This window comes from Rhincodon typus, chromosome 8, assembly GCF_021869965.1.
Source record: "Rhincodon typus isolate 14 chromosome 8, sRhiTyp1.1, whole genome shotgun sequence".
Classification (NCBI taxonomy): Eukaryota; Metazoa; Chordata; class Chondrichthyes; order Orectolobiformes; family Rhincodontidae; genus Rhincodon; species Rhincodon typus.
In genome coordinates, this window is record NC_063339.1 from 2,075,055 (window position 1) to 2,101,045 (window position 25,991).

The 25,991-nt window shown below is 44.8% G+C and overlaps 2 protein-coding genes and 1 non-coding gene across 4 annotated transcripts in view; 1 reads left to right on the top strand and 2 right to left on the bottom strand.

The window, feature by feature from the left end:
* Nucleotides 1-8,130, bottom strand: part of gstz1 (glutathione S-transferase zeta 1) — a 37,423-nt gene extending 29,293 nt beyond the window's left edge. For both annotated transcript variants that reach the window (XM_048599908.1, XM_048599907.1), the window contains exon 1: nucleotides 8,014-8,130. The gene's annotated coding sequence lies outside the window, so the exon portion shown is untranslated. The remainder of the gene's footprint in view (nucleotides 1-8,013) is intronic.
* LOC125483883 lies at nucleotides 3,742-3,978 on the bottom strand. Its single transcript, XR_007262789.1, has one exon. It is a non-coding gene; the product is annotated as a small Cajal body-specific RNA 13 (non-coding RNA).
* A 358-nt stretch (nucleotides 8,131-8,488) lies between the features above and the next one.
* On the top strand, nucleotides 8,489-19,541 carry glrx5 (glutaredoxin 5 homolog (S. cerevisiae)). The gene is made up of 2 exons (XM_020531906.2): nucleotides 8,489-8,879; nucleotides 19,040-19,541. The coding sequence occupies exons 1-2, from the start codon at nucleotides 8,549-8,551 to the stop codon at nucleotides 19,213-19,215; spliced, it is 507 nt and encodes a 168-aa protein (XP_020387495.1). The 5' UTR covers nucleotides 8,489-8,548; the 3' UTR covers nucleotides 19,216-19,541.
* The last annotated feature ends 6,450 nt before the right edge of the window (nucleotides 19,542-25,991 follow it).

Genomic DNA, 25,991 nt, shown 5'->3' on the forward strand with positions numbered 1-25,991 from the left:
TCATCCAGCTCTACACCTTGTTATCTCAGATTCTCCAGCATCTGCAGTTCCTACTATCTCTATAGAACATTATATTCAGCTCCTCCAGCCTAACGTACTATTCAATACAATCACAGCTGATCGGTTTCAGTTTCACTTTCTCATCTACTCCTATATCCTCCAATTTTCAGAACAAAATTCCATCTATCCAAGCTTTGATCATGCTCAGCAATGGAGCATTCTAAAGCCTCCAGGCTAGAGAACTGAAAAGATGTATAATTCTGAAACAAAAGTTCTCCTTGTCTTAATTCGAAATGATTGCCCCTATTCTGGGATGTGTTCTCGACTCCCCACCAGGGGGAAACAATTTCCTATTGACCAACCTGCCAAACCTCTTCAGAATCTTGCACGTCAATGAACTCTCCTCTCATTCTTCTAAACTCCAAAGCGTAGATTAACTGACTTATTTTTTTATCAAAAGGACAATCCTTTCATCCCAAGACCAATATAGTGAACCTCTGTTGTACCAACTCTAATGTAAGTATACCCTTTTTTAGAAAATAAAGACCAAATGTGCGCACATTACCCCAGGTATGAGTTCAAAAATGCCTTATGTAATGTGGCATGATTTCCTTTTACCTGTACTCCAATCCCCTTGCAACAAAAACAAACATGCCGTTTGCTTTCCTAATTGTTTGTTATATTTTCTATGTTTGCTGCATTTCCCCAACCTGGGAAGCTACTTCTCATCTAAGTCTAACATTGATGCGGAGATTCAATATCGCATCCAATCTGTGAGGACCGCCTTTGCACAGCTAAGCATGAGAATTTTTGATGACTGTGATATCTGTGCTGATACCAAGATCCTTGTGTATAAGACAGTCATCCCTCCAACTCTTCTATATGGCTCTAAAACTTGGACAACATATAGACACCACCTCAAGACCCTTAAGAAGTACCATCAACGCTGTTTGAGATGGATTCTCTGCATCATCTGGGAAGACAGGCATACCGACATTAGTATCCTTGAAGCAGCCAGCAACACCAGCATCGAGACCATGGTCATCTGAAACCAACTCCACTTGGGCCAGCCACGTGCTTAGGATGCTTGAGATCCAATTACCAAAGCACATCATCTTCGCCCGGCTCAAAGAAGGCACTTGAATGAGAGGAGGGCAAAGGAAGTATTTCAAAGACTGCCTGAAGGTTGCCCTCAAGAAGAAACCAACTTGGAGGAAACTCCTGTATGAAGGGACACAGTTCTTTGAGAACACCCAGTGGCAAGAGGAAATCTGGAAAAGGAACCACAGAAAGGAATACCAATGATCTCAAGGCCAAGGACGAGTTCCACTTCCCGGAAATGCCTGCCAAGTATGTGGTCGGAGATGTGCCTCTAGGATTGGGCTCATCAGCCACACAAGGACCCACAGAACTCATGACCAGAGACCAGGAATTTCCTAGGTAGACAATCATACTCGCTAGCAAGTGTTTGATGACTATGATGATGTTCCCTGTACGAGCACATCATATATTGTTCCTGAAGAGGAACAAGATTACTGAGAGATTTGAAAACAAGGACCAGAGTTGTGAAATCTAGACATTGCTTAACTGAGAAGCAATTTGATCAAAGAGCACAAGAATGATGAACAAAAGGGACTTAGTGCAACGAAGAAGATTGGTAATAGAATGTGGAATGACCCCGTGTTTCTGAGGGTACGATGAGGGAGATCAGCTACAACATGATGGAATAGTCCAGAGGTAAGAATGGATTGATGAAGTTTACCGCAGTGATAAGGTGAGGCATGAAGCAGGACACATTATGGAGACAGAAGTGTGGCTGGAAGCTCATCTCGGGGTCAAACATGAATCAGAGCTGCGAAGGGTCAAGTTCAGAATTAAACAGTTTGCATGAAGAAGATGTAGTTGGTAGCTAGGACACACAGTTTGAGTTGGGGATGGAAGATAACTGCTTCAGTCTTCTCATTATTCAATTGGAAGAAATTTTTACTCATCCAGTACAGGCTGTCAGACAAACAATGCAATAAATACAATATGTGCCATCTAGAAGATGCACTACAGTAAATCACCTTCAATAGCACCTTCCAAACCCAATACATCTAATAAGGGCAAGGGCTGCAGATACATGGGAGCACCACCGCCTGCAAGTTCGTTTCTGACTTGGAAATATATTGCCGTTCCTTCGGTGTCAAACCAAGGCAGGACTTATACAGTAAATGGTAAGGTCCTGAGGAGTGTTGTGGAACAGAAGGACTTAGGAGTACAAGTACATAGTTCATTGAAAGCAGCGTCACAGGTGGACAGGGTGGTGAAGAAGGCATTTAGCATGCTAGCCTTCATTGGCTGAGGCGTTGACTATAGGAGCTGGGACGTTATGTTATAGTTGTATAAGTTGTTGGTGAGGCCGCACTTGGAGTATTGTGCACAGTTTTGGTCACCATGTTATAGGAAAGACAGAGTTAAACTGGAAAGTGTGCAAAGAAGATTTATGAGGATGTTGCCAGGACTAGTAGACCTGAGTTATAGGGAGAGGTTGGCCAGGAAAGGACTTTATTCCTTGGAACCTAGGAGAATGAGGGGTGACCTTATTGAGGAGTATAGAATCAAGAGGGGCATAGATAGGTTGAATGCACATAGTCTTTTTCCCAGGGATGGGGAATTGAAAACTAGAGGGCATAGGTTTAAGGTGAGAGGGAAAGATTTAAGAAGGACCTGAGAGGCAACTTCTTCACACAGACAGTGATGCGTATATGGAATGGGCTGCCAGACAAAGTGGTTGAGGCAAGTACAATATCAATATTTAAAAAACATTTGGATAGCTACATGGAAGGGTTTAGAGGGATATGGACCAAATGCAGGCAATCGGAATTAGTTGAGTGGGCACCATGGTCAGCATGGACCAGTTTGGGACGAAGGGCCTGTTTCCATGCTGTATTCCTCTATAACTGAGTCCTGGAACTCCCTTCATAATGGACTGTGGATGTACTCACAACAAGGGACTGCACCAGTCTGGAAGCTACCTCACCATCATCTTCTCAAGGGCAGTTAGGGATGAGCAATAAATGCTGCCTTAGCCAGAGGTGTCTCCAGCTCTCAAAAGATTTTTTTTTTTAAATTTTGGAACAGTGCTAGACTCAAGAGAGGTGATAGTGACAGCTCAGTGTGCTGAACACATTTTCAAAAACTAACACTGTCCTTTTGGACAATGCCACGGTATGCCAGTATATAGATGAGAAATAGGAAGGTCCAATGATAGATCATTGGGGGAACCACAGATAATAACGTGGGAGTAGGAAAAGAAGTTATACCGTGGCTACAATTAGATAAGAGTGCAACCAGGCAAGTGCATTCCCACCCAGCTGAAAGTCTAAACAATTTCCCCATTGGTTAAGAGGTGAATCATCTCCAAGCACCATTTACTATATTTTTTGACTGGATTGTATATAACCCCAGACAATGAATTTGAGCCATCAAATGTTAAATTTAATTTTAATAAGCAGCATTTACATGTCAATTGTATCAAGATATTTCCAGGGAGAAATATTCAGACATCCTGAAAAAAGGATGACCAGCTGTGGTCACATAAAAAACAAACATTCAGCACACAACATATGGTAAAGAGAAAAATGTTGTTGGATAAGTGTATCAGGGAATATGGATCAGTGTTAAGATAGAGATCCATTACAATCTAATAGAACCAGTAAATAGCCTCTTTCTGTGGGAACGTTATACAAGACTGAAAAGACATGTACCAGCCTTCAGTGTCTGACAGAACCGTGCTCTCGTTTCACCAACAATATCTAGGACTGGCACACTTTACTCTTCCTGTTTGGCGATCGATGAAGGCACTGGTGAAGCCAGCATCTCCGTGACAACAGGAGTCCATGAGTGTGGTAAAGGAGTGGGCCAGAGGTAACTGCAAGTTATATACTGCTGTGATGGTGTACATTTGCTTACTCCCTGCATAGTTCCATGCAGACTGAGCAAACACAATGAGAGGAGACAGCTTCCACTACTTCAGAGATAAGCCTGAACCACTATCCATGCAGCGCACAAGTTAAGTACATGGCTGAAAATGCTGATAAGTGAAGTATCACACAATATCAAACCAGCTTCTAATCCACGATACCTCCATGTTCTTTTTTTTAAAAACATTCTCAGTTTTTCCACTTCATGTTCAACTAGTTTCAACTGATCAACTTCTTCACCCAAAGGGTTGTGAATCTGTGGAATTCCCTGCCCAGTGAAGCGGTTGAAGCTACCTCGCTGAATGTTTTTAAGGCAAGGCTAGATAAATTTTTGAACAGTAAAGGAATTAAGGGTTATGGTGAGTAGGCGGGTGAGTGGAGCTGAGTCTCAAAAAGATCAGCTATGATCTTATTAAATGGCGGGGCAGGCTCGAGGGGCCAGATGGCCTACTCCTGCTCCTAGTTCTTATGTTCTTATGATAATTAATTAATATTAAAAATAAAACGGCAGCGCTAATAAGCTGTAACAAATCACCTCTTTCCCCACACTCCAAAACTTAAAGGAAACTTAACAAATCGAATTAAGGTACATTCCTGGTGAAGGACTCTTAATGCCTACAGTTTCCACCTATCACAGAAGGCTTCAAGTGGACTGGGAGACATGGTCATTCATCAAACAAGCAAGTAAAGTAACACAGTAAAACAACATGCGGTTAGAGTCTGGAATACACAGCCCAAGAGTGTGTGGTGGAAGCAGGCTCTGTTAAGGCATTCAAAAGGGAGTAAGATGGTTATTAAGATAGAGAGAATGTGCAGGGTTACAGGGAGAAGGGGGTAGATTTTTTAAAATTAACTCGTGGGACTTGGGCATCGCTGGCTGGCCAGCGTTTATTGCCTGTTCCTAGCTGTCCTTGAGAAGATCACAGTGAGCTGCAGTCCATTTACTGTAGGTAGACCCACAATGCCCTAAAGGTAGGTATTCCAGGATTCTGATGCAGTGACACTGAAGCAACAGCAATATACTTTCATGTCGGGATGGTGAGTGGCTTGGAGGGGGACTTACAGTTGGTGATGCTCCCATGTATTTGCTGCCCTTGTCTTTCTAGATGAAAGTGATTGAGAGTTTGGAAGGAGCTATCTAAGGATCTTTGGTGAATTTCTGCAGTGCTTCTTGGACACAGTACACACTGCTGCTACTGATCGTCAGTGGTGGAGGAGTGGAACGCTTGTGGATGTTGTGCCAATCAAATATGCTGCGGCAATCAAATATGCTGCTTTGTCCTGGATGGTGTTAAACTTCTTCAGTGTTGTTGGAGCTGCACCCATCCAGGCATGTGAGGAGTATTCCAACACACTCCTGACTTGTGCCTTGTAGATGGTGGACAGGCTTTGGAGAGTCAGGAAGTGATTTACTCAGTGCAGTACTCCTAGCCTCTGACCTGATTTTGTAGCCACTGTGTTTATGTGGCAAGTTCAGTTGAGTTTCTTGTCAATGGTAACCCTTGGATGCTATAGCAGGGGACTCAGTGATGGTCATGGGGCGGTGGTTAGATTGTCTATTATTGAAGTTCGTCATTGCCTGGATTTGTGCGGCGTGAATGTTATTTGCCAGTTGTCAGCCCAAGCCTGGATATTATCCAGATCATTTGAACAAGGACTGCTTTAATATCTGAGGAGTTGCAAATTGTACTGAACATTGCACAGTCATTAGCAAATATCCCCTTTTTTGACCTTATGAGGGAGGGAAGGTCTTTGATGAAGCAGCTGATAATTGGGGCTAGGACACTACCCTGAGGAACTCCAAAAAAGATGTCCTGAGCTGAGATGACTGGCCTCCATTAACCACAACAATCTTCCTGTGTCAGGTGTGACTCCAACCAGCAAAGAGATTGCCCCCGATAATCATTGATTCCAGTTTTGCTAGGGCTCTTTGATGCCACATTCTGTTGAATGTAGCCTTGTCAAGGGCTGTCTCACCTCACAGCACTAGGCGAACTCATTCAGAGAGCTCGCATAAACATGATGGGCTGAATGGCCTCTTCTGCACTGTAAAACTTCTGTCTTGCAACAAAAAAATAGATTTTCCACTTCCATCTGAGGATAAATAGAGTCTCAGCTTAATTCTCATCCAAAAGATGGCACCGCTGATAGTGCAGTAATCCCTCCATACTGCAATGGGTCTGCTAAATATTCTAGAGTATTGCTTGAACCCAGAACTTTGTAATTAGACAGGGACTCCACTGAGCCACAGCTAGATTGTTTCTAGGATCTTCCTTCTCAGGTTACAAGAACACAAACTCAAAGATCTCATGGTTGTTAGTTACCATGACTGCATTAAGCATGCACAGCTTCAGCAGGAGCTTAGTACATGCTCAAGTCTCTGGAGCAACAACATCAATCTGCAAGGTCTGTGAGCTGTGCATATTAGCACTGCAAGGCCTACAAATTTAAAGATTTATCATCATGCTTTTTTTAAACTAAGAATTAAATTCCTAGGTTTTTAATGATTTCAAAACCTCTGATTGGGTAGATAGGGAGAAACTGATTCCACCAGGTGATGGAATCCAGAACGAGATGATAACTTTAAAATAAGAGCCATACCCACCTCAGATGGCTGTCAAGGCTGAGTCGTTCAAGTTTGAGATAACATAGTAAGAAAACAAGTAACTAACTTAGTAATCAGTAAGGAAATCAAGGCTTATGAGGAAAGGCAGGAAAGTGGAGTTGAAGACTATCAGACCAACCATAACCTCACTGACTGATGGAGCAGACTCAATGGGCTGAATGGCCTACTTCTGCTCTTTTATCTTATGTCATTCATTGTGGGAAACATTCCCACAATGAGACGAGTAGATGCACCTGTTGATATTTAATTCTAAAATTAATACGTTTATTGCTACATAGCGCTCAAACAGATTAGTTGTAATCTCACTGAAACTCTTGAGGGAGGGTGCAGAAAAGGTTAAGGAGAACAACTGATAAGGATAAATTGGTTGAGAGGAAATTTGATGAGTTTTCAAAATCATGAAGTATCTGAACAGCACGATGGCAGCAACCATTCTCATTGGCAGAAGGGCCCAGTGATTAAAGCCACTGTCAAGGGAACCAAAGGCAACATGAGGCAATTTATAAAAACACAACAGGTAGGTTACTGGGGCATTGTCTCAGGGAATTATGGCTTTGAAAGGGAACGGAGAAAGCACCTGGAGAGAACAAAGAAAAATTGCAGGGCGACCAACAGCTCTGATGCTGCTTGGCCTGCTGCGTTCATCCAGCGCTACACCTTGTTGTCTCAGATTTTTCAGCATCGGCAGTTTCTACTATTTCTGCAAGGCTTATAGGGATATGGGCCAGACACAGGCAAAAGGGGAACTGTTCAGGTGAGGAAACCTGGTCGACATGGACAAGATAGACCAAAGGGCCAGTTTCTGTAAAATCCGAAAAGAACTGCAAATGCTGTAAATCAAGAACAAAAACAGAAGTTGCTGGAAAAAGCTCAGCAGATCTGGTAGCATCTGCGAGGAAAAAAAATCGGAGTTAAAGTTTCGGGTCCGGTGACCCTCCCTGTTCTGAGGAAGGGTCACTAGACCCAAAACGCTAACTCGGACTTTTCTTCATTGATGCTACCAGACCTGCTGAACTTTTCCAGCAACTTCTGTTTTTGGGTCTGTTTCTGCGCTGTATGACTCTACACAGGCTTATTGGACGAAATAGCCTCCTTCCATACTACAATCATTCCACGTTTCATTGGATTAGATAGCAGGTCAGGCTGAAGGGACTGAATAGCCTCCTCCTGTTCCCATGAGCAATAATGTGGAGGGAGGCTGTGTTTAGGGATAAACCCAAATAGGGACTAGGGATGCGGTTACCATAGGAACCCGGCACTGCAGCCGGGGGTGGGGGAGGCAGTTGCTATGGGGACCGGAGAACTCCGGCAACTGTCATCAGGGGAAGAAGCCGGGATTTGGGCCACCTAATGGGAACGGCGGACACCAGACTACTTTCCCTCTTTCCTCTACCCAACCCCCAAGACAAGCTCTCGCCCTACCTCCAGCCGTTACCAAGAAATAAGCCGCGTCCGATTTGAAACCAGCTCCCACTCCTAACACCGTGACCTTGACCCCGGATACAGAACCCCGACCACTCTGATTGACGTGTCACTCATCCAATCACTGCCCGCCTACTGTCCCACAACGATCCAATCAGAGGCAATAAGGGTGGAACTTAGTTACGTCTTTACGCAAAAACTAATAAATTGGATCTATGTCTATTCTTTATTTGATTATATTTTCAATTAAGGTGGATGATACGATTTATATTTTAAGACTTTACGGTTAGCGGCAAGCTTCGCCAAGTGGGTGGCAGGCATCAGATATCCATCTCGTCTATTGGGCGTGCCATTTGATGGACGGACAAAGCAATCAATAAGATGTTTATGAGCTATGAGTGATGTGAAGTATAGCCAATGGAATGTAGGCATGGGGCGGGGACACCGTGTGAATAGCCAATGGGGATCGAGTGGGGTGTAGTCCGCTGACTGAGGGAGTGGGGAAACGAGCAGCTCCTCTCACCCCGGGACAGACATGTTTTCGCTGTTGAGGATATCGTGTAGGACCGCAGCGCGGAGGGCGGTGGTACAGGGCCCCAGGCGAGATCTGAGTGAGGGCGCGGCTGGCGGAGGAGGAGCGAGCGGCACCGGGGATGGTGAGGGGACGGGCAGCGCCGCCGTAGCGGCCGCGACCCGCAAGCGGCTGGAGGGCCTGGTGAAGAAGGACAAGGTAGTGGTTTTTATCAAGGGCACCCCGGCACAGCCAATGTGCGGCTTCAGTAACGCGGTGGTCCAGATCCTGAGGATGCATGGGGTGGAGGACTACGGATCCTACAATGTACTGGAGGACCAGGAGATACGGCAAGGTGGGAGTCTTGGAGGTTGGGGTGTAGGCTGACTGGGCGGGATTTATGGGGCGACTGTGGGGGAGGGGAGGGGAGGGGAAGGGGTAATTGGGGTGACTGCGGAAGGGGTTGGGGGGCGACTGAAGGAGGGGTTCTCCACTGTTCATTCAAATGAAGTTACACACTTGACGTATGATGAGAGATTGACTAGGTTAGGATTGTTTTTGTTGCAATTTTGACGGGGGTGGGGTGGGGCGGCGGATCTCATAGAGACTCTTAAAATTCTAACAGGACTAGACAGGGTAGATGCAATGAGGATGTCCCCGGTGGTGGGTGTGTCCAGAACTAAGGGTCACAGTATGAGGTTTCAGGGTAGGCCATTTAGAACAGAGATGAGGAGACGTTTCTTCACCCAAAGAGTGGTGAGCGCCTGTGGAATTCATTACCACCGGAAGTAATTGATGCCAAAACATTGAATGTATTCAGGAGGTGGCTAGATATAGCATTTGGGATGAATGGGATCAAAGGTTACAGAGAGAAAGCAGGATTAGGCTATTGAGTTGGACAATCAGCCATGATCTTGATGAATGGTGGAGCAGGCTTGAAGGGCCGAATGGCCACCTCCTGCTCCTATCTTCAGTGTTTTTATGTTTACAGTAGTGTCGGCCATGGCTCAGCGGGTAGTATTCTCACATCTGTGTCTGATGTTCATGAACGCACCTTGCTGAGAATGGCTTTGTTGTAGGTGATGCTGTCTTTCAGATGGATATTGAACAAGGGAACATATATCAGAGGGTTGATGAAAGAGGTCCCGTGGCTGTTGGGGAGGCAATGGCCAAGTGGCATTATCAATGGACTGTTAATTCAGAGACCCAAGTAATGTTCTAGGGACCCAGGCTTCAATCCCGCCATGGCAGATGGTGGAATTCAAATTCAATAAACGTCTGGAATGAAGGGTCTTGTGATGACCATGAATCCATTGTCAATTGTTGGGAAAAACCCACCTGGTGCAAATAAATGCTGCCCTAGCCTGTAACGCCTTCATCCCATGAATGGATTAGAAAAAAATTTGAAAAACAGCAGGAGTACTATCACGTAAATAGATAACTGGTTGTTATCACATTGCTGTTTGAGAGCATGCTGTTTACAGATTGGTTGCTGTATTTCTTACGGTGACTTCTTCATTGCTGTAGAGAGTTTTGGGACTCTGTTCCTCATTAGTTGAAGAGTTAATAATGAGAGGGCACAATTGTACGGAGAAAGGAAGAGATTTGGAGGGATTTAGAAGAAAATCTTCTTCACCCAGAGGATGGTGAGGGTCTGGAAACATTGCCTGGGCTGGTAGTTGAGGCAGGAAACCTTGCAATCTTTTAAATTGCTTGGATGAGATCTTGGAAGTGTCATAACATTCAAAACTATGGAACTAGTGGAGGTGGTAGTATACTTTTGGTAGTGCAGAATTGATGGGCTGAAAGACCTCTTCTGTGTTGTATGATTCTATAAATTGCCAAGGTTATGAAAGCACCATATAACTAAAAGCTTCCTTCAAACTGAAGGGTTGTAATTGGAGAGAGTCATGCCTAAACTTCGACTGATCAGGCTTGAGAGGCCTTGAGTTACTGAGATCAGTTCTGTTCTGAAGGAATGTATAGATTCTTTTGTGTTAAAAGTTTGAGCTGTGAAGAAACTCTGTAATACTTTTATCAATGAAACATGCAATTAGTAACTGAATTGTGATCTCCCAACGTAATAGAAAGACTGAAGGGAATACATTTCATTGTAGTATCCTTCGCAACCAATTCAATCTTTGAAGCTAGACAGTATTAGGTAGATGAATGTTGCATTTATTTATTTGATGCAGAGCAAGTTGCTGAAATGAGGGAGAGCTTGCCGCAATCACCTGATGATTCAAAGTGCTTTCCAAATATTATTTCTCAGAACACAGTGAACATTTGAAATGTATGACCCAATTAAGGTACAGTTCACTTCCAGCTTGGTGTAATTAACTATGTTAAAGACAATCTAATTTTCATGTTAGACAACAAGGTGCAGGGCTGGATGAACACAGCAGGCCAAGCAGCATCATAGGAGCAGAGAGGCTGCATGGGGATGTATGTGGTGCATGATGCTGCTTGGCCTGCTGTGTTCATCCAGCCCTGCACCTTGTTGTCTCGGATTCTCCAGCATCTGCAGTTCCTACTATCTCTAATTTTCATGTTGTTATCCATCAGTGCTTCCTTAACTGGTTCATGGGTGGAGATATCCGAAATCAGAATGGTAACGCATTAGTGACAGCAACAGCAGCGAGTTGCAGATTGGGGGGCTGGGGGTTGAAACTCATCACAAGTGGTGCCAAAAGGAAGTAGGTTTTTATTGTCCGAGTTAATGCTGTGTGTGAAACAGCATGTCTTTTGCCTGCCACATAGTTGGTTGGAGTTATTAGCACATGGGTACACAGTTCTCAGCCATTGCAAAGATCAGAGTTTGTAGCAGAATTAGCAGTTTTTGCACTCCAGTTTAACAAAAAGTGTGTAATTTGTAATATGATTGGGCAGAAGGCTTCTCTGGTGCAGTGGTATGTTCAAGTACCACCTTCTCCAGGCTTGTCATAACATCTGAACAGTTTGAATGAAATACAATGATGTGATGGGTATACGCCCTGCATGACAGTTCTATTACTTAATGTGTGTTTTTACATTGATTATGTGGACCTCTTGATCAACCAGTACACTCCTGGTCCCATAGGTCTTAGTTAATAAAATGTTTGTTGTACCTAGGATTAGGCAGTTTTGAAGACAGTAAGGACTGCAGATGCTGGCAGCTAGAGTCAATAAATGTGCAGCTGGAAAAGCACAGCCTGTTAGACAGCATCTGAGGAGCAGGAAAATCAGTGTTTCGGGTTGAAACCCTTTGGGACTAGAAAGGTGGAGGGTAGGTGAGATGGAGATAGATGCAAGTAGAGGGTTATTGTGGTTGGTCAGTAGGAAGGGTGGATTGGATTAGTGAGTAAAATGGACAGGTTGGGGGAGGAGAGATTTTGAAGCTGGTGAAGTTAATATTCGGGCCATTGGGCTGTAAGCTCCCAAGGCGAAATATCAGGTGTTGTTCCTTCAGTTTACATTTGGCCTCACTCTGACAGCGGATGGACATGTCATCAGGGGAGTGGGAGGGGGAGTCAAAGTGGATGGCAACCAGAAGGTCGGGTTGGTTGGTTGGTATGTGCAGAGCTCAGATGCTCTGCACATCAGCTCTGATGAAGGGTCATCTAAATTTGAAATGTTAACTTGCTCTCTCTCCATGGATGCTGTTTGATCGACTGTGATCTCCAGCATTTGTTGTTTTCACCACATACATTATCCAAATCACTTCTATATTATACAATAAGGGTCCCAACACATCCCTGCAGAACGGCACTGGTCACAGGTCTCCAGGCCGACAAGCATCCTTCCACAGCCACTCTGTCTTCTATGATCAAGCCAGTTCTGTATCCATCTTGCCAGCTGTGGGTCCCATGTGAATTCACCTTGAGTTTGAGTCTGCTACGAGGGATCTTATCAAAGGCTTTGCTCAAGTCCATATTGACAACATCCACTGTCCTGCTGTCCTGAATCAACAGCCTGTGGATTTTGAGATGTAGTCAATAAGATTGACACATGAAAGATTGTTGCACAAGGCACTTCTCTTTCTAACAGCACTGTGGGTTTACTTACACCACAGACTGCAACAGTTCACGAAGGCAGCTCGCCATTGCCTTATCAAGGACAATCATGAGATGAACAGAAAATGCAATACCTGCCAGTGACACTTAGAATTATAAAGAATTCTGAAAAAGCTCTTGTGGTTGGAGCTAATATTGTAGTGTGGTTAGAGGATTGCTTAAAGAAAAGAACACAGGAATAAATGTGTTGATATACAAAGAATGAAGAAAGAACAATACAGCACAGGAACAGGCCCTTTGGCCCTCCAAGCCTGCGCCACCGTATTTTGCCCTTCCATATTAAAACTGTCTTCACTTACAGGATCTGTCTCCCAATATTCACTTCCTATTCATGTATTTTTCCAGGTGCTTCTTGAAAGCTGCTATTGTGACTGCTTCCACCACCACCTCTGACAGTGTGTTCCAGGCATTCGCCACCCTTTGTGTGGAAAAACGTCCCTCGCACATCTCTCTCTCTCTCTTAAACAAACGTGCCCTCTGCCCCCCAACACACCTTGAACTTGTGTTCCCTAGTAATTGACCCCTCCACCCTAGGGAAAAGCCTCATACTTTCCACTCTATCCAATGCCATTCACAATCTTTTAAACTTGTTCCAGGTCACCCCTCAACCTCCTGCATTCCAGTGAAAACAAACCCACTCCCTACCTACGTCCATGACACCATCCACACCCTCCACCTCCTCCAAAACTTCCAATTCCCTGGTCCCCAACACCTCATCTTAGCCATGGACGTCCAGTCCCTATACACCTGCATTCCCCATGCAGATGGCCTAAAGGCCCTCCGCTTCTTCCTGTCCCGCAGGCCCGACCAGTCCCCCTCCACTGACACCCTCATCCGCTTAGCCGAACTCGTCCTCGCCTTCAACAACTTCTGTTTCAATTCCTCCCACTTCCTACAGACAAAGTGGGTGTCTATGGGTACCCACATGGGCCCAAGCAATGCCTGCCTCTATGCCTACGTGGAACAATCCTTCTTCCGTAGCTACACTGGCCCTAAACCCCATCTCTTCCTCTGTTACATTGATGACTGTATTGGCGCCACCCCGTGCTCCCACGAGGAGCTCAAACAGTTCATCCACTTCACCAACACCTTCCACCCCCACCTTAAGTTCACCTGGGGACCATCTCTGATGCCTCTCTCTCCTTCCTGGACCCCTCTGTTTCCATCTCTGGCATTTCATTTCAAGCCCACCGACTCCCACAGCTACCTAGAATACACCTCCTCCCACCCACCTATTCCAAATTCCTTCCCCTCTGCTGCATCTGCTCCCAGGATGAGGCATTCCACTCCCGAACATCTCAGATGTCCTCGTTTTTCAAGGACTGCAACCACCCCACCCCCCCCGCAGTGGTCGAGAACACCCTCGACTGTGTCTCCCGCATTTCCCGCAACTCATCCCTCACACCCCTCCCCACAATAACAACCAAAACAGAATCCCCCTCGTCCTCACGTACCACCCCACCAACCTCCGGATCCAACGCATCATCCTCTGACACTTCCACCATCTGCAATCTGACCCCACCAAAGACATTTTTCCCTCCCCACCCTTATCTGCTTTCCAGAGGGACCACTCTCTCCGTGACTCCCTTGTCTGCTCCACACTCCCCTCCAGCCCCACCACACCCGGCACTTTTCCCTGCAACCGCAGGAAGTGCTACACCTGCCCCTACACCTCCCCCTCACCCCCATCCCAGGCCCCAGGAAGACTTTCCACATCGTGCAGATGTTCACCTACACATCTGCAATTGTATCTGCTGTTCCCGTTGTGGCCGTCTCTACATCGGGGAAACCGAGCGGAGGCTTGGGGACCGCTTTGCAGAACACCTACGCTCGGTTTGCACGAAACAACTGCACCTCCCAGTCGCAAACCATTTCAACTCCCCTTCCCGTTCCCCAGACGACATGTCCATCCTAGGCCTCCTGCAGTGCCACAACGATGCCACCCGAAGGTTGCAGGAACAGCACCTCGTATTTCGCTTGGGAACACTGCAGCCTAATGGTATCAATGTGGACTTCACAAGCTTCAAAATCTCCCGTTCCCCCAACCGCATCCCAAAACCAGCCCAGCTTGTCCTTGCCTCCCTAACCTGTCCTTCCTCCCACCTCAAGCCCCACCCCCACCTCCTACCTACCAGCCTCATCCCGCCCCCTTGACCTGTCCGTCCTCCCTGGACTGACCTGTCCCCTCCCTAAGTCCCCACCTACACTCACCTTTTACTGGCTCTGTCCCCACCTCTTTGACCTGTCTGTCGTCTCTCCACCTATCTTCTTCTTTATCCATCTTCTAACCACCTCACCCTCTCTCCCTATTTATTTCAGAACCCCCTTCCCCTCCCCCATTTCTGAAGAAGGGTCTAGGCCTGAAACGTCAGCTTTCCTGCTCCTCAAATCCTGCATGGCCTGCTGCGTTCATCCAGCTCTACACCTTGTTATCCCAGTCAATCCAACCTTTTCTCACAGCTAAACTCCCCTATACTAGGCAACATCCTGGTAAATCTTCACTGCCCTGTCCAAAGCATCCACATCCTTCTGATAATGTGGTGATCAGAACTGTATGCAATATTCCAAGTATGGCCTAACTAAAGTTCTGTAAAACTGCAGCATAACTTGTTTATCCTTTATGCTCAGTGCCCCTTCCAATGAAGGCAGCATGCCATAGGCCTTTTTTACTACCTTATCTACTTGTGCTGCCACCTTCAGTGATCTGTGGACCTGCACACTCTGATCTCTCTGCATGTTAGTACTGAGTTCTGCCATTCACTGTATAATTTCCACCTCCGAGTCATAGAGATATACAGCACTGAAATAGACCCTACAGCCCAACTTATTCATGCCAACCAGATAGCCTTTATAAATCTAGTCCCATTTGGCCCATATCCCTCTAAACCCTTCCTATTCAGTGACTTTCCAAAATGATTAGCCATGTGAATGCAAGGTTACGGTTGGGGCGGCTACTGTTTGGAGGGGCAGTGTAGACCTGATGGGCCAATGGCCCGCTTCCACGCTGTAGGGATTCTATGAAGTCATACATCGTCCTAACCTGAACTTTGGCAGCATGGTGGCACAGTGGTTAGCACTGCTGCCTCTCAGCGCCAGGGACCTGGGTTCGATTCCACCCTCGGGCAACTGTCTGTGTGGAGTTTGCACGTTCTTCCCATATCTGCGTGGGTTTCCTCCAGGTGCTCCGTTTTCCTCCCACAGTCCAAAGATGTGCAGGCTCGGTGGATTGGCCGTGCTAAATTGTCCGTAGTGTTTCATTAGGTGGGTTTATAGGGGGATGGGTCTGGGTGGGATGCTCTGAGGTTCAGTGTGGACTTGTTGAGCCGAAAGGCCTGTTTCCACACTCCAGGGATTCTATGTATCACCATACATTTTGTCTGGGTTAAACTCCATCTGCCATTTTTGTGCTCATGCTCCAACTGATCTATATCCTGCTCTATCCTCTGACAATCCTCCTCACTATCCGCAACTCCGCCAATCTTAGTATCGTCTACAGACTTACTAATTAGACCAGCTATGTTTTTCCTCCAAATCACTTATGTAGATCACAAACAGCAGCGGTGCCAGTGCAGGTCCCTGTGGAATTCCACTAGTCACAGCCCTCTGTTCCGAAAAGCATCCTTCCACAGCTACCTTTTGACTCCTATGACTAAGCCAGTTCTGCATCTGTCTTGCCAGCTCCCCTCTAATACTATTTGACTTCACCTTTTGTACCAGTCTGCCACGAGGGACCTTGTCAAAGGCTTTACTGAAGTCCACGTAGACAACATCAACTGCTTTTCTCTCATCAATCGTCTTCGTCATCACCTCAAAAAAACCCAATCATAATAGTGAGACATGACCTCCCCTGCACAAAGCCATGCTGTTTATCACTAATCAGTCCATTTCCACCTAAATGCTTATTGATCTTGTCTGTGAGAATCTTTTCCAACAATTTATCTACCACTGATGTGAGGCTCACAGCCTGTAATTTCCTGGAATATCCCTGTTATCCTTTTTTTAAACAATGGGACAAGATTAGCTATTCTCCACAGTCCTCACTTGTGGCCAGAGAAGATACAAAGATGTCTGACAATGCTTCAACAATTTGTTCTCTCGCCTTTCCCAATATTTTGGGATAAATCCCATCAGGACCCGGGACTTACCTATTGTAATATTTTTTAAGATGCACAACATCTCTTCCTATTTAATAGCAACTTGGCTTAGAAATTCAACACTCCTTTTCCTGAGATCATCTTCCATCAATTCCTTCTCTTTGGTGAATCCCACACAAAGTATTCATTTAAGACCTTACCTACCTCTTCTAGCTCCACACGTACATTCCCTCCTTTTGCCCTTGAGTGGGCCAACCTTTTCCCTGGCTACCCTCTTGTTTTTTATATATGTATAAAAAACCTTGGGATTATATTAACCCTATTTGCTAACGACCTTTCATGACCCTCATTAGCCCTTCTAATTCCTTGCTTAAGTTCTTTTCCCCTATCCTTTATATACTTAAAGGGCTTTGTCAGTTCCCATCCTCCTAGACCTTATGTATGCTTCCTTTTTCTTTGGATGACCGGGGATGTTATGTCCCTGGTCAATGTTCACATAAGTTACCATACCTATCCTTCATTCTTGCAGGAACGTGTCGCTCCTGAACTCTTATCAACTGGCATCTGAAAATACTCCCACATGTCTGTGGATTTACCCTTAAGCAGCCACCTCCAATTAACACACTCCGGTTCCTGCCTAATGTTGTTGTAGTTCACCCCCCACCCAACCCTACCCCGGATTTAACATTTCACCTGGGAATGTTGCTATCCCTATCTCTCAGTAACTTAAAACACACGGTATTATGGTCATTACTCCTGAAATGCTCCCCCACTAACTTCACTCACCTGGCTAGGCTCGTTTCCCAAAACTAGGTGCAGTACAACTCCTTCCCTGGGTGGACTGATTACATACTCTGTCAAGAAACCCTCCTGTATGGTCCTTACAAATTCTGCTCCATCCAAGCCCATAATACAATGTCGGTCCAGTCAATACAAGGGAAATCAAAATCATTCACCACACCAACCCTGCTGTTTTAACATCTTTCTAAAATCTGTCTGCATATCCTCTTGTCTATCTCCTATTGGCTGTTGGGAGGCCTGTAATATACCCCCAGCTAGGCCCTCAAGCTGTTTGTAGTCTCTATTAATGACTTAGATAAAGGGACTATGTTTAATGTAAATAGAGATGCTGACGATACAAAGGTAGGAATGGAAGCTGTGAGGAGGACAATCTTCAGTAGCAAGATTGAGTGAGCAACCAAGATGATGACGTGGAATATACTTGTAAGAATAGGCAAAAATGTTGATGGATGAGAAACAACTAAATCTGGATACTCAGGAATTTGCTTGTCCCATTACTATATATGAAATGCAGTTGCTGTACCTGCATGCAAACTCATTAGAAAGGTACATATGTTTGCCAAAAGGGGTTGTAATGAAAGATTGAGAAAGTGTGTGTGTGGTAAGGGCTGGGAATGAGAGAAAAATGTCAGTGGGTGCAATAAAGATTCTAGGAATATTGCCTGTTTTTTTTTTTTGGGCGATATTGAGTAAAATGAGTATCTACTCACTGAATTTTAGAAGAACAAGAGATCTTATTGTAACTTAAGATTGAGAAAGTTGGCCCAGCATTAAACTTTATAAAAAAAAAAAAAAAAAAAAAATTGTGTCGATGCTGAGTATTGTTGTCCCTGGTAAGTGACTTCAGAGCTGGGGAGCATAATTTCAGGATTATAACAGTTCTGGGCTGAGGAAATGGAATTTCTTCACTGTGTTCTGAATCTTCTGAAATATTCTACCCCAAGGAGCCATGGCTGTTCTTGCATTGAATATATTTAAGGCTCAGATAACTGAGTTGTTGAGGAGGCATAGCCTAGTAGTATCATTGCTAGACTTGTTATTCCAAAGACTCAGGTAATATGTGTTAAAATCCTGCCATAGTAGATGGTGGAATTTGAATTTAGTATTCTGAAATATTGAAAATATGGAATTAAGACTCTAGTGATTATGAAACCATTGTCAATCGTCAGGAAAACCCATCTGGTTCACTAATGTCCTTCTGGAGAAGAAAACTGCCATCCTTACCTTGCCTGTTATACTTGTGACTCGAGCCACAGTAGCGTGGTTGACACTTCAATGTTCTCTGAGCACGTGGGGATGGACAGTAAGCACTGGCCTAGCCAGCGATGTCCATGTCCCACAAATAAATTTGAAAAAGTGAAACTAGGGATATGGGAATAGGGTAGGAACTGGACTAGAAAGTTAACGATTAGTCTTGTGGATGTCAGAGCAAGCTCAGGGGACCAAAATCTTGTGGTGAAGCCTGGAAGTCACTGGAGACTGGAAGGGGGAAAACACAGGGATAGAGAAATTTGATGATTAAACTCTTACTTATTCATTCATTCACTCATTTGTTTTGTCTGAAACAGGTATTAAAAACTACTCCAACTGGCCAACAATACCTCAGATCTACTTTGACGGTGAATTTGTGGGTGGTTGTGACATTCTACTGCAGATGCATCAGAATGGAGACCTTGTGGAGGAACTGAAGAAACTTGGCATCCGCTCTGCACTTTTAGATGTTGAGAAAGAGGACAAAAAGTAGAATAATCAGTCCCCAGTATCAACTATATTCCTGTCCTGACTGTTGTGTTGTTGTGTGGATGGTGATGGCCGGTTTTATATTGAGTATTACTGTGTCGCCCAACAGATCTTGGAGAAAGCGAGCTGGAATAGGAGCTCATTAGAGGCTGGTGTTAATAAATGAATGATACATGCTCCTTCATCCTTTTGGACCCAACAATTGTAGATCTGGTGGACAAAACAAAATGGTAAAGGAGTTTAAACAGCAGATGGTACAATAGTGATTTTTTTAATGCCTTGGATTTTTAATCAATTAATAAAATGTATTATGTGATTTTTCTTTTAAAATTTGACAGCTATTTTTGAGAGGTGCTTAAAGCCAGTCTATGAATGAGGTCTTGTATTTACCAATACCAACTGAAGCATCACTAAGAGTGAGTATGGCCCTACAGTGGGAGTAGCGTACTGTAGTTCTCCAGCCCATTGCCCACAATTCTCTGGGTGAAGGCACCCTGTAACCAAGGGCATTTGCAACATTGTCAGCCTGGCACTATATGAAATTGCCTATAGTTCCTTACCAACGGATAGCCTGTCTCCTATTTATTCCAATTCCAGAATATCGGCTGATTGATACACTTGTTCTACTAACCTTGGTGTAGAGAGAGCTTTAGTCCGTAACTAACTCTGTGCTGTGCCTTCCCTGGGGAGTGTTTGGGACAGTATAATGGGAGCTTCACTTTGCATTTCACCCCTTGCCATACTTGAATTAATTTCTCAAATTGGAAGGTGGTTTTGAGGTTCACTTGAATGACCCAATATTTTATGGATTTCAAAAGATTAAGAAATGATCTTGTTGTTCAAGAATGCTTAGAGTAAGCTTCCGGAGTATCTACTAGACTATAGGTTAAATGAATGGGTTGTTTAGTGGGGAAAAGTTGAACAGGGCAAACTTGTATCATCTGGAGTTTACAAGAGCAAGAAACAACTTGATTGAAACATCTTGAAGGGAATTGTGGCTGAGAGAACCCTTTTCACCCTTAATTTGCACCTAGTTTACATCTCTATTTCTCTTTATCCCAATTAGCAACCCCTTTGTCTTGTGCACCCCTGGACCTCTGCACCATCTATTCCCCTCTTTGACCTCTGCCTGTGTCAAAAAGTATTTTAAAAATCCCACCAATTTCCTAACTTCTTGCAGTTCTGAAGAATTGTTGCGTCAGATTTAACTATTCCTCTCCCCACAAATGCTGCTGAGTTTCTCCCAATAGTTTCAGAATTTTAGCATCCAGAATATTTTGCTTTTAATAAAGATCCTGAAGGATCTTGACATAATAGAGCTGGAAAGCTTTTCTCTTGTGCAACATTCCAGAACTAGGAATTATTTAACAATGAGTCACCTCCTGAAGACGGAAGTGCATTATTTCTTCCTGGGGCTTAGGAATCTTTGGAACTCTCGTCAAAAGACAGTGTGGGATTGGTGTCTTTAAATATTTTTAAGGCAGATGTAGATTTTCAACAAGCAAGGAGGTGAAAGGTTACTGAGGGTTGGTGAGAATCTGGAGCAGGCTTGAGGGGTCTGAGTGGCTTACTCCTAGTTTGTATGCTTCAGTGCTGAAAAGCTATTTTCCTTGCTTAAAGTTTTAGCAAAGGTTTGTAGCTCGGGTTGTGGGTGAGGTTGTTGACTTGCCAGCTTGGTGAGCAAATCAACAACCTATTTTCCTTGCTACCTGCAGCTGAAATCGTTTAGTTTCCAAGGACCAAAACCAGCCTCTAGCAGAGATCACGGATCAGATGTATAGGATTGAGATGAGAAATTTCACTCAGTGTAGTGCATCTTCGGAATTCTGTCTCCCTGACAGCCTTGAAAGCTCAGTTATGGTTGACAGAAATTCTTGTGCATTAAGTGAGTTTGAATATGGAGATAGGGTTGAAAAGTAGGAGCTGATATAGATGTTGTTTAGTCATGATCTCACTAAACAGCAGAGTAAGGTGGAGGGATATTATGGCCTACTTCCATGATGCCTCAATTTCTGTGCCCCCCCCGCCCAGACCCATTTTAGGCTGTTTCCCTCTGAACTGACTGCACTGTTCTCAAATCCAATCCTGACTTTGTAATTAAGACTGCTGACAAGTGTGGTGCTGTTGTTGTCTGGTATACTGACCATTACGGAGACTGAGCACCAGCTCTCTGATACCTCCTCCTATCTCTCCCTCCCCTGGACTGGGACTCCACAATGCAACACCAGGCTACTGTGTGCACAATAGTCACTAACCTCATTTCATCTCGTGATCTGTCCCCAGTGCAACCCAGATCAATTCCCCTACCCTTCCTGTGTAACCCTACACTTCCCTTTGACTAATGCACCTAACCTGCACATCCTTGGACACTATGGAAAATATAGCATGGCCAATCCACCTAACTTGCACATCTTTGGAATGTGGGAGGAAACTGGAGCATCTGGCAGAAACCCACCCAGATATGGGGAGAATATGCAAACTCCACACACAGTTGCCCAAGGGTGGAATCAAACCTGGGTCCCTAGCATTGCTGGCTCACAGCACTAACTACTAAGCCACTGTGCTGCCCCTAACAGCAAAAATGAGCCTGAGCTTTCAGTTACCTGCCACTTCAGTATGCCACTGTATTCCCTGGCCACTGTGTCTGTGTCAGGCCTGCTGCAGTGTTCTAGCACAAGCTGGAAGAACAGGACCTCATTTTCCAGTTGGGAACTCTGCAACCTTCTGGACTGTATCAAGTTCAATAATGTTAGGGCTTCAGCAATTTCTCCCATATCCTTACCCCAACCCCCACACACCAGGCCTTGTCATCACATTTCCTGAGGAAGAGTCACTTAACCTGAACGTTAACTGATTTCTCTCCACAGATGCTCCCAGACCTGCTGAGCTTTTCCAGCATTTCTTGTTCTTGTCATCACATGGCCCACTACCACACATAACCCATTGTCAGCTACTAACAGTCCCCATTAGCAGCTGTTCATTCTCCTAAGGTAACCTTTACTCATTCTCTTATGTCAAACTGTTTTTTTTCTCTCTTGGGCTCTACGTCCACCTATCACTTATTCGTCTCTCCCGCCACTCACCCCATCTTCTGCATAAATACAACCTGTTCCTAGCTACTGTCAGTTCTGAAGAAGGGTCACTGGACCCAAAACATTAACCCTGCTTTCTCTCCACAGATGCTGCCAGACCTGCTGAGTTTTTCCAACAATTTTTGTTTTTTGATTCTGATTTTCCTCAGTTCTTTCAGTTTTTAGGTGAAGCAACTATACAGGACTATATGTATATGCTAAACAGCAAGTAGCCTGTGATAAGTGCTTTCAGTCATTGGATTAGATCAAACTCTGGAGTCCTGTCACATCCTGTTCTGAATAGTGGTGAATAATAGCAGTGAAACAGAGAAGGGGCTGGTGTAGAATTCTTCACTAATTATCATAACTAGCACAAACGAAAGTGGTTATGGGAAGCTGATAATCTTTTTTCATGAGATCTGTATGGAATTTCCTCGATGGTGTCCCAGATACAACTATCTTCATCAATGACCTTCCCTCCACCATACGATCAGAAATGTGAATGTTTGCTGAGCATCATTATTCACTGCTCAGCGTCATTTGTGACCTCTCGGATACTGAAACAGCCTGTGTCTGTCTGCATTCCGACCGGGACAAATCCAAGTTATACTGACAAAAGGAAAGTAGTGTCTGTGGCACACAAGTGCCAGGTAATGATGATCTCCAACAAGAGAGAATCTAACTATTAAAGAAAACACAGTGGGGAGCTGGAGGAACACAGCAGGCCAGGCAACATCAGAGGAGCAGGCCAGTCGATGTTTTGGGTCAGGACCCTTCATCACAACAGCTCTGATGAAGGGTCCCGACCTGAAATGTCAGCTTTCCTGCTCCTCTGATGCTGTCTGGCCTGCTGTGCTCCTCCAGCTCCACACTGTTATCTCTGACTCCAGCATCGGCAGTTCTCACTGTCTCAGAATCTAACTATTGCCTCTGTCCATTCAAAGGCATTACCATTGGAAATAATCCCTCACTATCAACATCCTGTGGGTTATTATTGTTCAGAAACTGAACTGGGCCAGCCATATAAATAGCATGGTTAAAAGGAGATGGGAAAGTGGGAATTATGTGGCAAGTAACTTATCGGACTCCCCAAAGCCCGTCCGCCACCACCAAGGCACAAGTCAGGAGTGTGATGGATTACTTCCCACTTGCCTGGATGAGTGTAGTTCTAGCAAGACTCAAAGACCGCATTCAGGCCAAAGCTATGTTCCTGATCTGAGCCCTAATCTATTATTCTAACTATTTATATCCTGCATCATTGATACATTTGGTATGCACAGTTGCCTCTGTGTAAGATGCATTATAGCAATCCACTAACCCTCTTTTTGACAACATGTTCCAAACACGGTGTCTAACAAATAGAAGGGCAAGAGTGGATGTTACATGGAAACACTGCCATCTGCAGGTTCCCATGCAAGCTACACATTGACCTGACTTCTCTAGAATCATAGATACCCTACAATGCAGTCAGACGCCATTCAGCCCATCAAGCTTGCACCAACTCTCCGAAGAGCACCCCACTGCCCGCCATCGCTGTAACCCCTGCATTTCCCATAGCTAATTTAACTAGCCTACACAACCCTGGACACTACAGGTAATTTAGTGTGGCCAGTCCACCTAACCTGTACATCTCTGGACTGTGGGAGGAAACCAGAGCACTTAGCAAAAATTCACGCAGACACAGAAGAACATGCAAACTCCACACAGTCGCCGAAGGTTGGAATCAAATCCAGGTGCCTGGGGCTGTGAGGCAGCAGTGCTAACTACTATTCCCCCATGCCATCCAAACGCCTAGTGTGTGGCTGGACCTCATGAGTCTGATGGAGCCTCAAACTCTACTGAATGAACTAGTTAGGCTCAACTATGCCACCTGCTGGATTGAATCCTGGAGCTCCTTTTCTAACACTGCAACTTGTGAACTGCAGTCATTCGGGAAGGTACTCCCCAACGCTTTCTCAAAGGGAAGGGCAATAAATACTGGCCTTGAAAATGATGCCCACCTCTCAGTTTTTCAGACAGAGGTTTCTGGTGGGGATCCATCTTGCTGTCCTTCTGAGATCCCCAGTGTCAGGTGTCAGTCCTCAGTCAATTTGATTCATTCCATTGACATCAATAAATGGCTGAGTCACTGGATTTTTAAAAATATTCTTTCACTGGACCGTGTGTGTACCTAGTGTTATTGGAGCTGCTCACACCTAAACGAGTAAAGAACACTCCTGTCTGACCTGTGCCTTGAAGATGGTGAATAGGCTTTGAGAAGAGAGGTAAGTTGAACATCACAATTCCCAGCCTTGACCTATCTGAAGTATTCACAACTTGGATTATGCTCCTGCCCAAGCTGTCCAAGCACAGCTAGAACACTAGCACCCACCCAACAATGCCCAGCATGCATATCTTCAAAAAGCAGGGTTAAATCCCATCAGAAGGTACCCAGACCTGCAAATGCTGGAGTAGGAGGAAACACAGCAGGCCAGGCAGTATCAGAGGAGCAAGAAAGTTGATGTTTTGGATCAGGACCCTTCATCGGAGCTGGGAAATGGCTAGGGGGAGGTAGATGGGATGGTGGATGCAAGTAGAGGGTGGTGGGGTAGGTGAGAGAGAAGATGGGCAGGTTGTGTCAGGTCAAGGAGGCAAGAGGGAGGATGGGTGGGGCTGGGGAAAGGTAGGTGAGGTGGTGATAGTTGGTTGAGTTCTGCACCATCTGAGCCATTCAATGTGTTCATGGGCTGCAACTCCACTTTCCTGCCTACTCCCTATTTCCCTTGATACCCTGAATCAACAAAAAATTATTTCTCTCAGCCTTGAATACACTTAACTGTGTAGCTGCGTATGGAATCTAACTATTTATAACATTCAATGGCATTACTATTGCAAAATACCTTATTGTCAACGTTTTGGGAATTATCATTTAGCAGAACATTATATGGTCTCATTTAAGTACTGTGGCTGCAAAAATGGGTAAGAGGCGAGGAATTCATCTGCTGACTTCTTGAGACCTGCCTATCCTCCATAAGGCATTTTGATGGAATATTCTCACCTGCCTGGATGAGTTCCTGATGTGGAAGTGCTGGTGTTGGACTGGGGTAGGCAAAGTCCTAAGTCACATGACACCAGGTTATCGTCTGATGTCGTGTGATTTCCAGGTAAGTCCCTCTCCAACAATACTCAAGAAACTTGACACCATTCAGGATGAAGCAGCCTGCTTAATTGGTGCTCTCCATCCATCAACTTCAACTTTCACTTCCTTTACCAGTGATGCACAGCAGCAGTAGTGTGTACCTTCTACAAGATTCACTGCAGCTACTCATAGAGGCTCTATTGGGCAATATCTTTTTTTTAAAAATGCCAACCGTAAGACAATTAGGAGTGGGCACCTGCCAGTGAACTATTAATAAAATGTTTAATGGAAAGTATCAGCCCAAAAGTTACCAATGTGAGTAAAAAAAGCTGGAGCTGCACTGTCAAGATTTTCAGGTGTCATGATGATGGAGCAAGATTCTGAACTAATTATGGATATGTTGAACCTTTGAGTAAAGGTGTTTTGTTTTTTAAAAGAACAAATTGTAAGCCAAGTCTGACTGACTGGTCCATAATGTAACTTCTAACAATGGAATTCAGTGCTGAAATACTCCTGGTGTGAACCACTGAATATCACACCTTGTAGGATGCTAAGGTACTTGGAAGAGAAACTTCAAAATGCAAAGGTGCA

Coding starts and splice junctions, on each gene's coding strand:
- glrx5 (XM_020531906.2), top strand. CDS start 8,549: ATGTTTTCGCTGTTGAGGATATCGTGTAGGACCGCAGCGCGGAGGGCG. Junction 8,880..19,039: donor GGACCAGGAGATACGGCAAG/GTGGGAGTCTTG, acceptor TGTCTGAAACAG/GTATTAAAAACTACTCCAAC.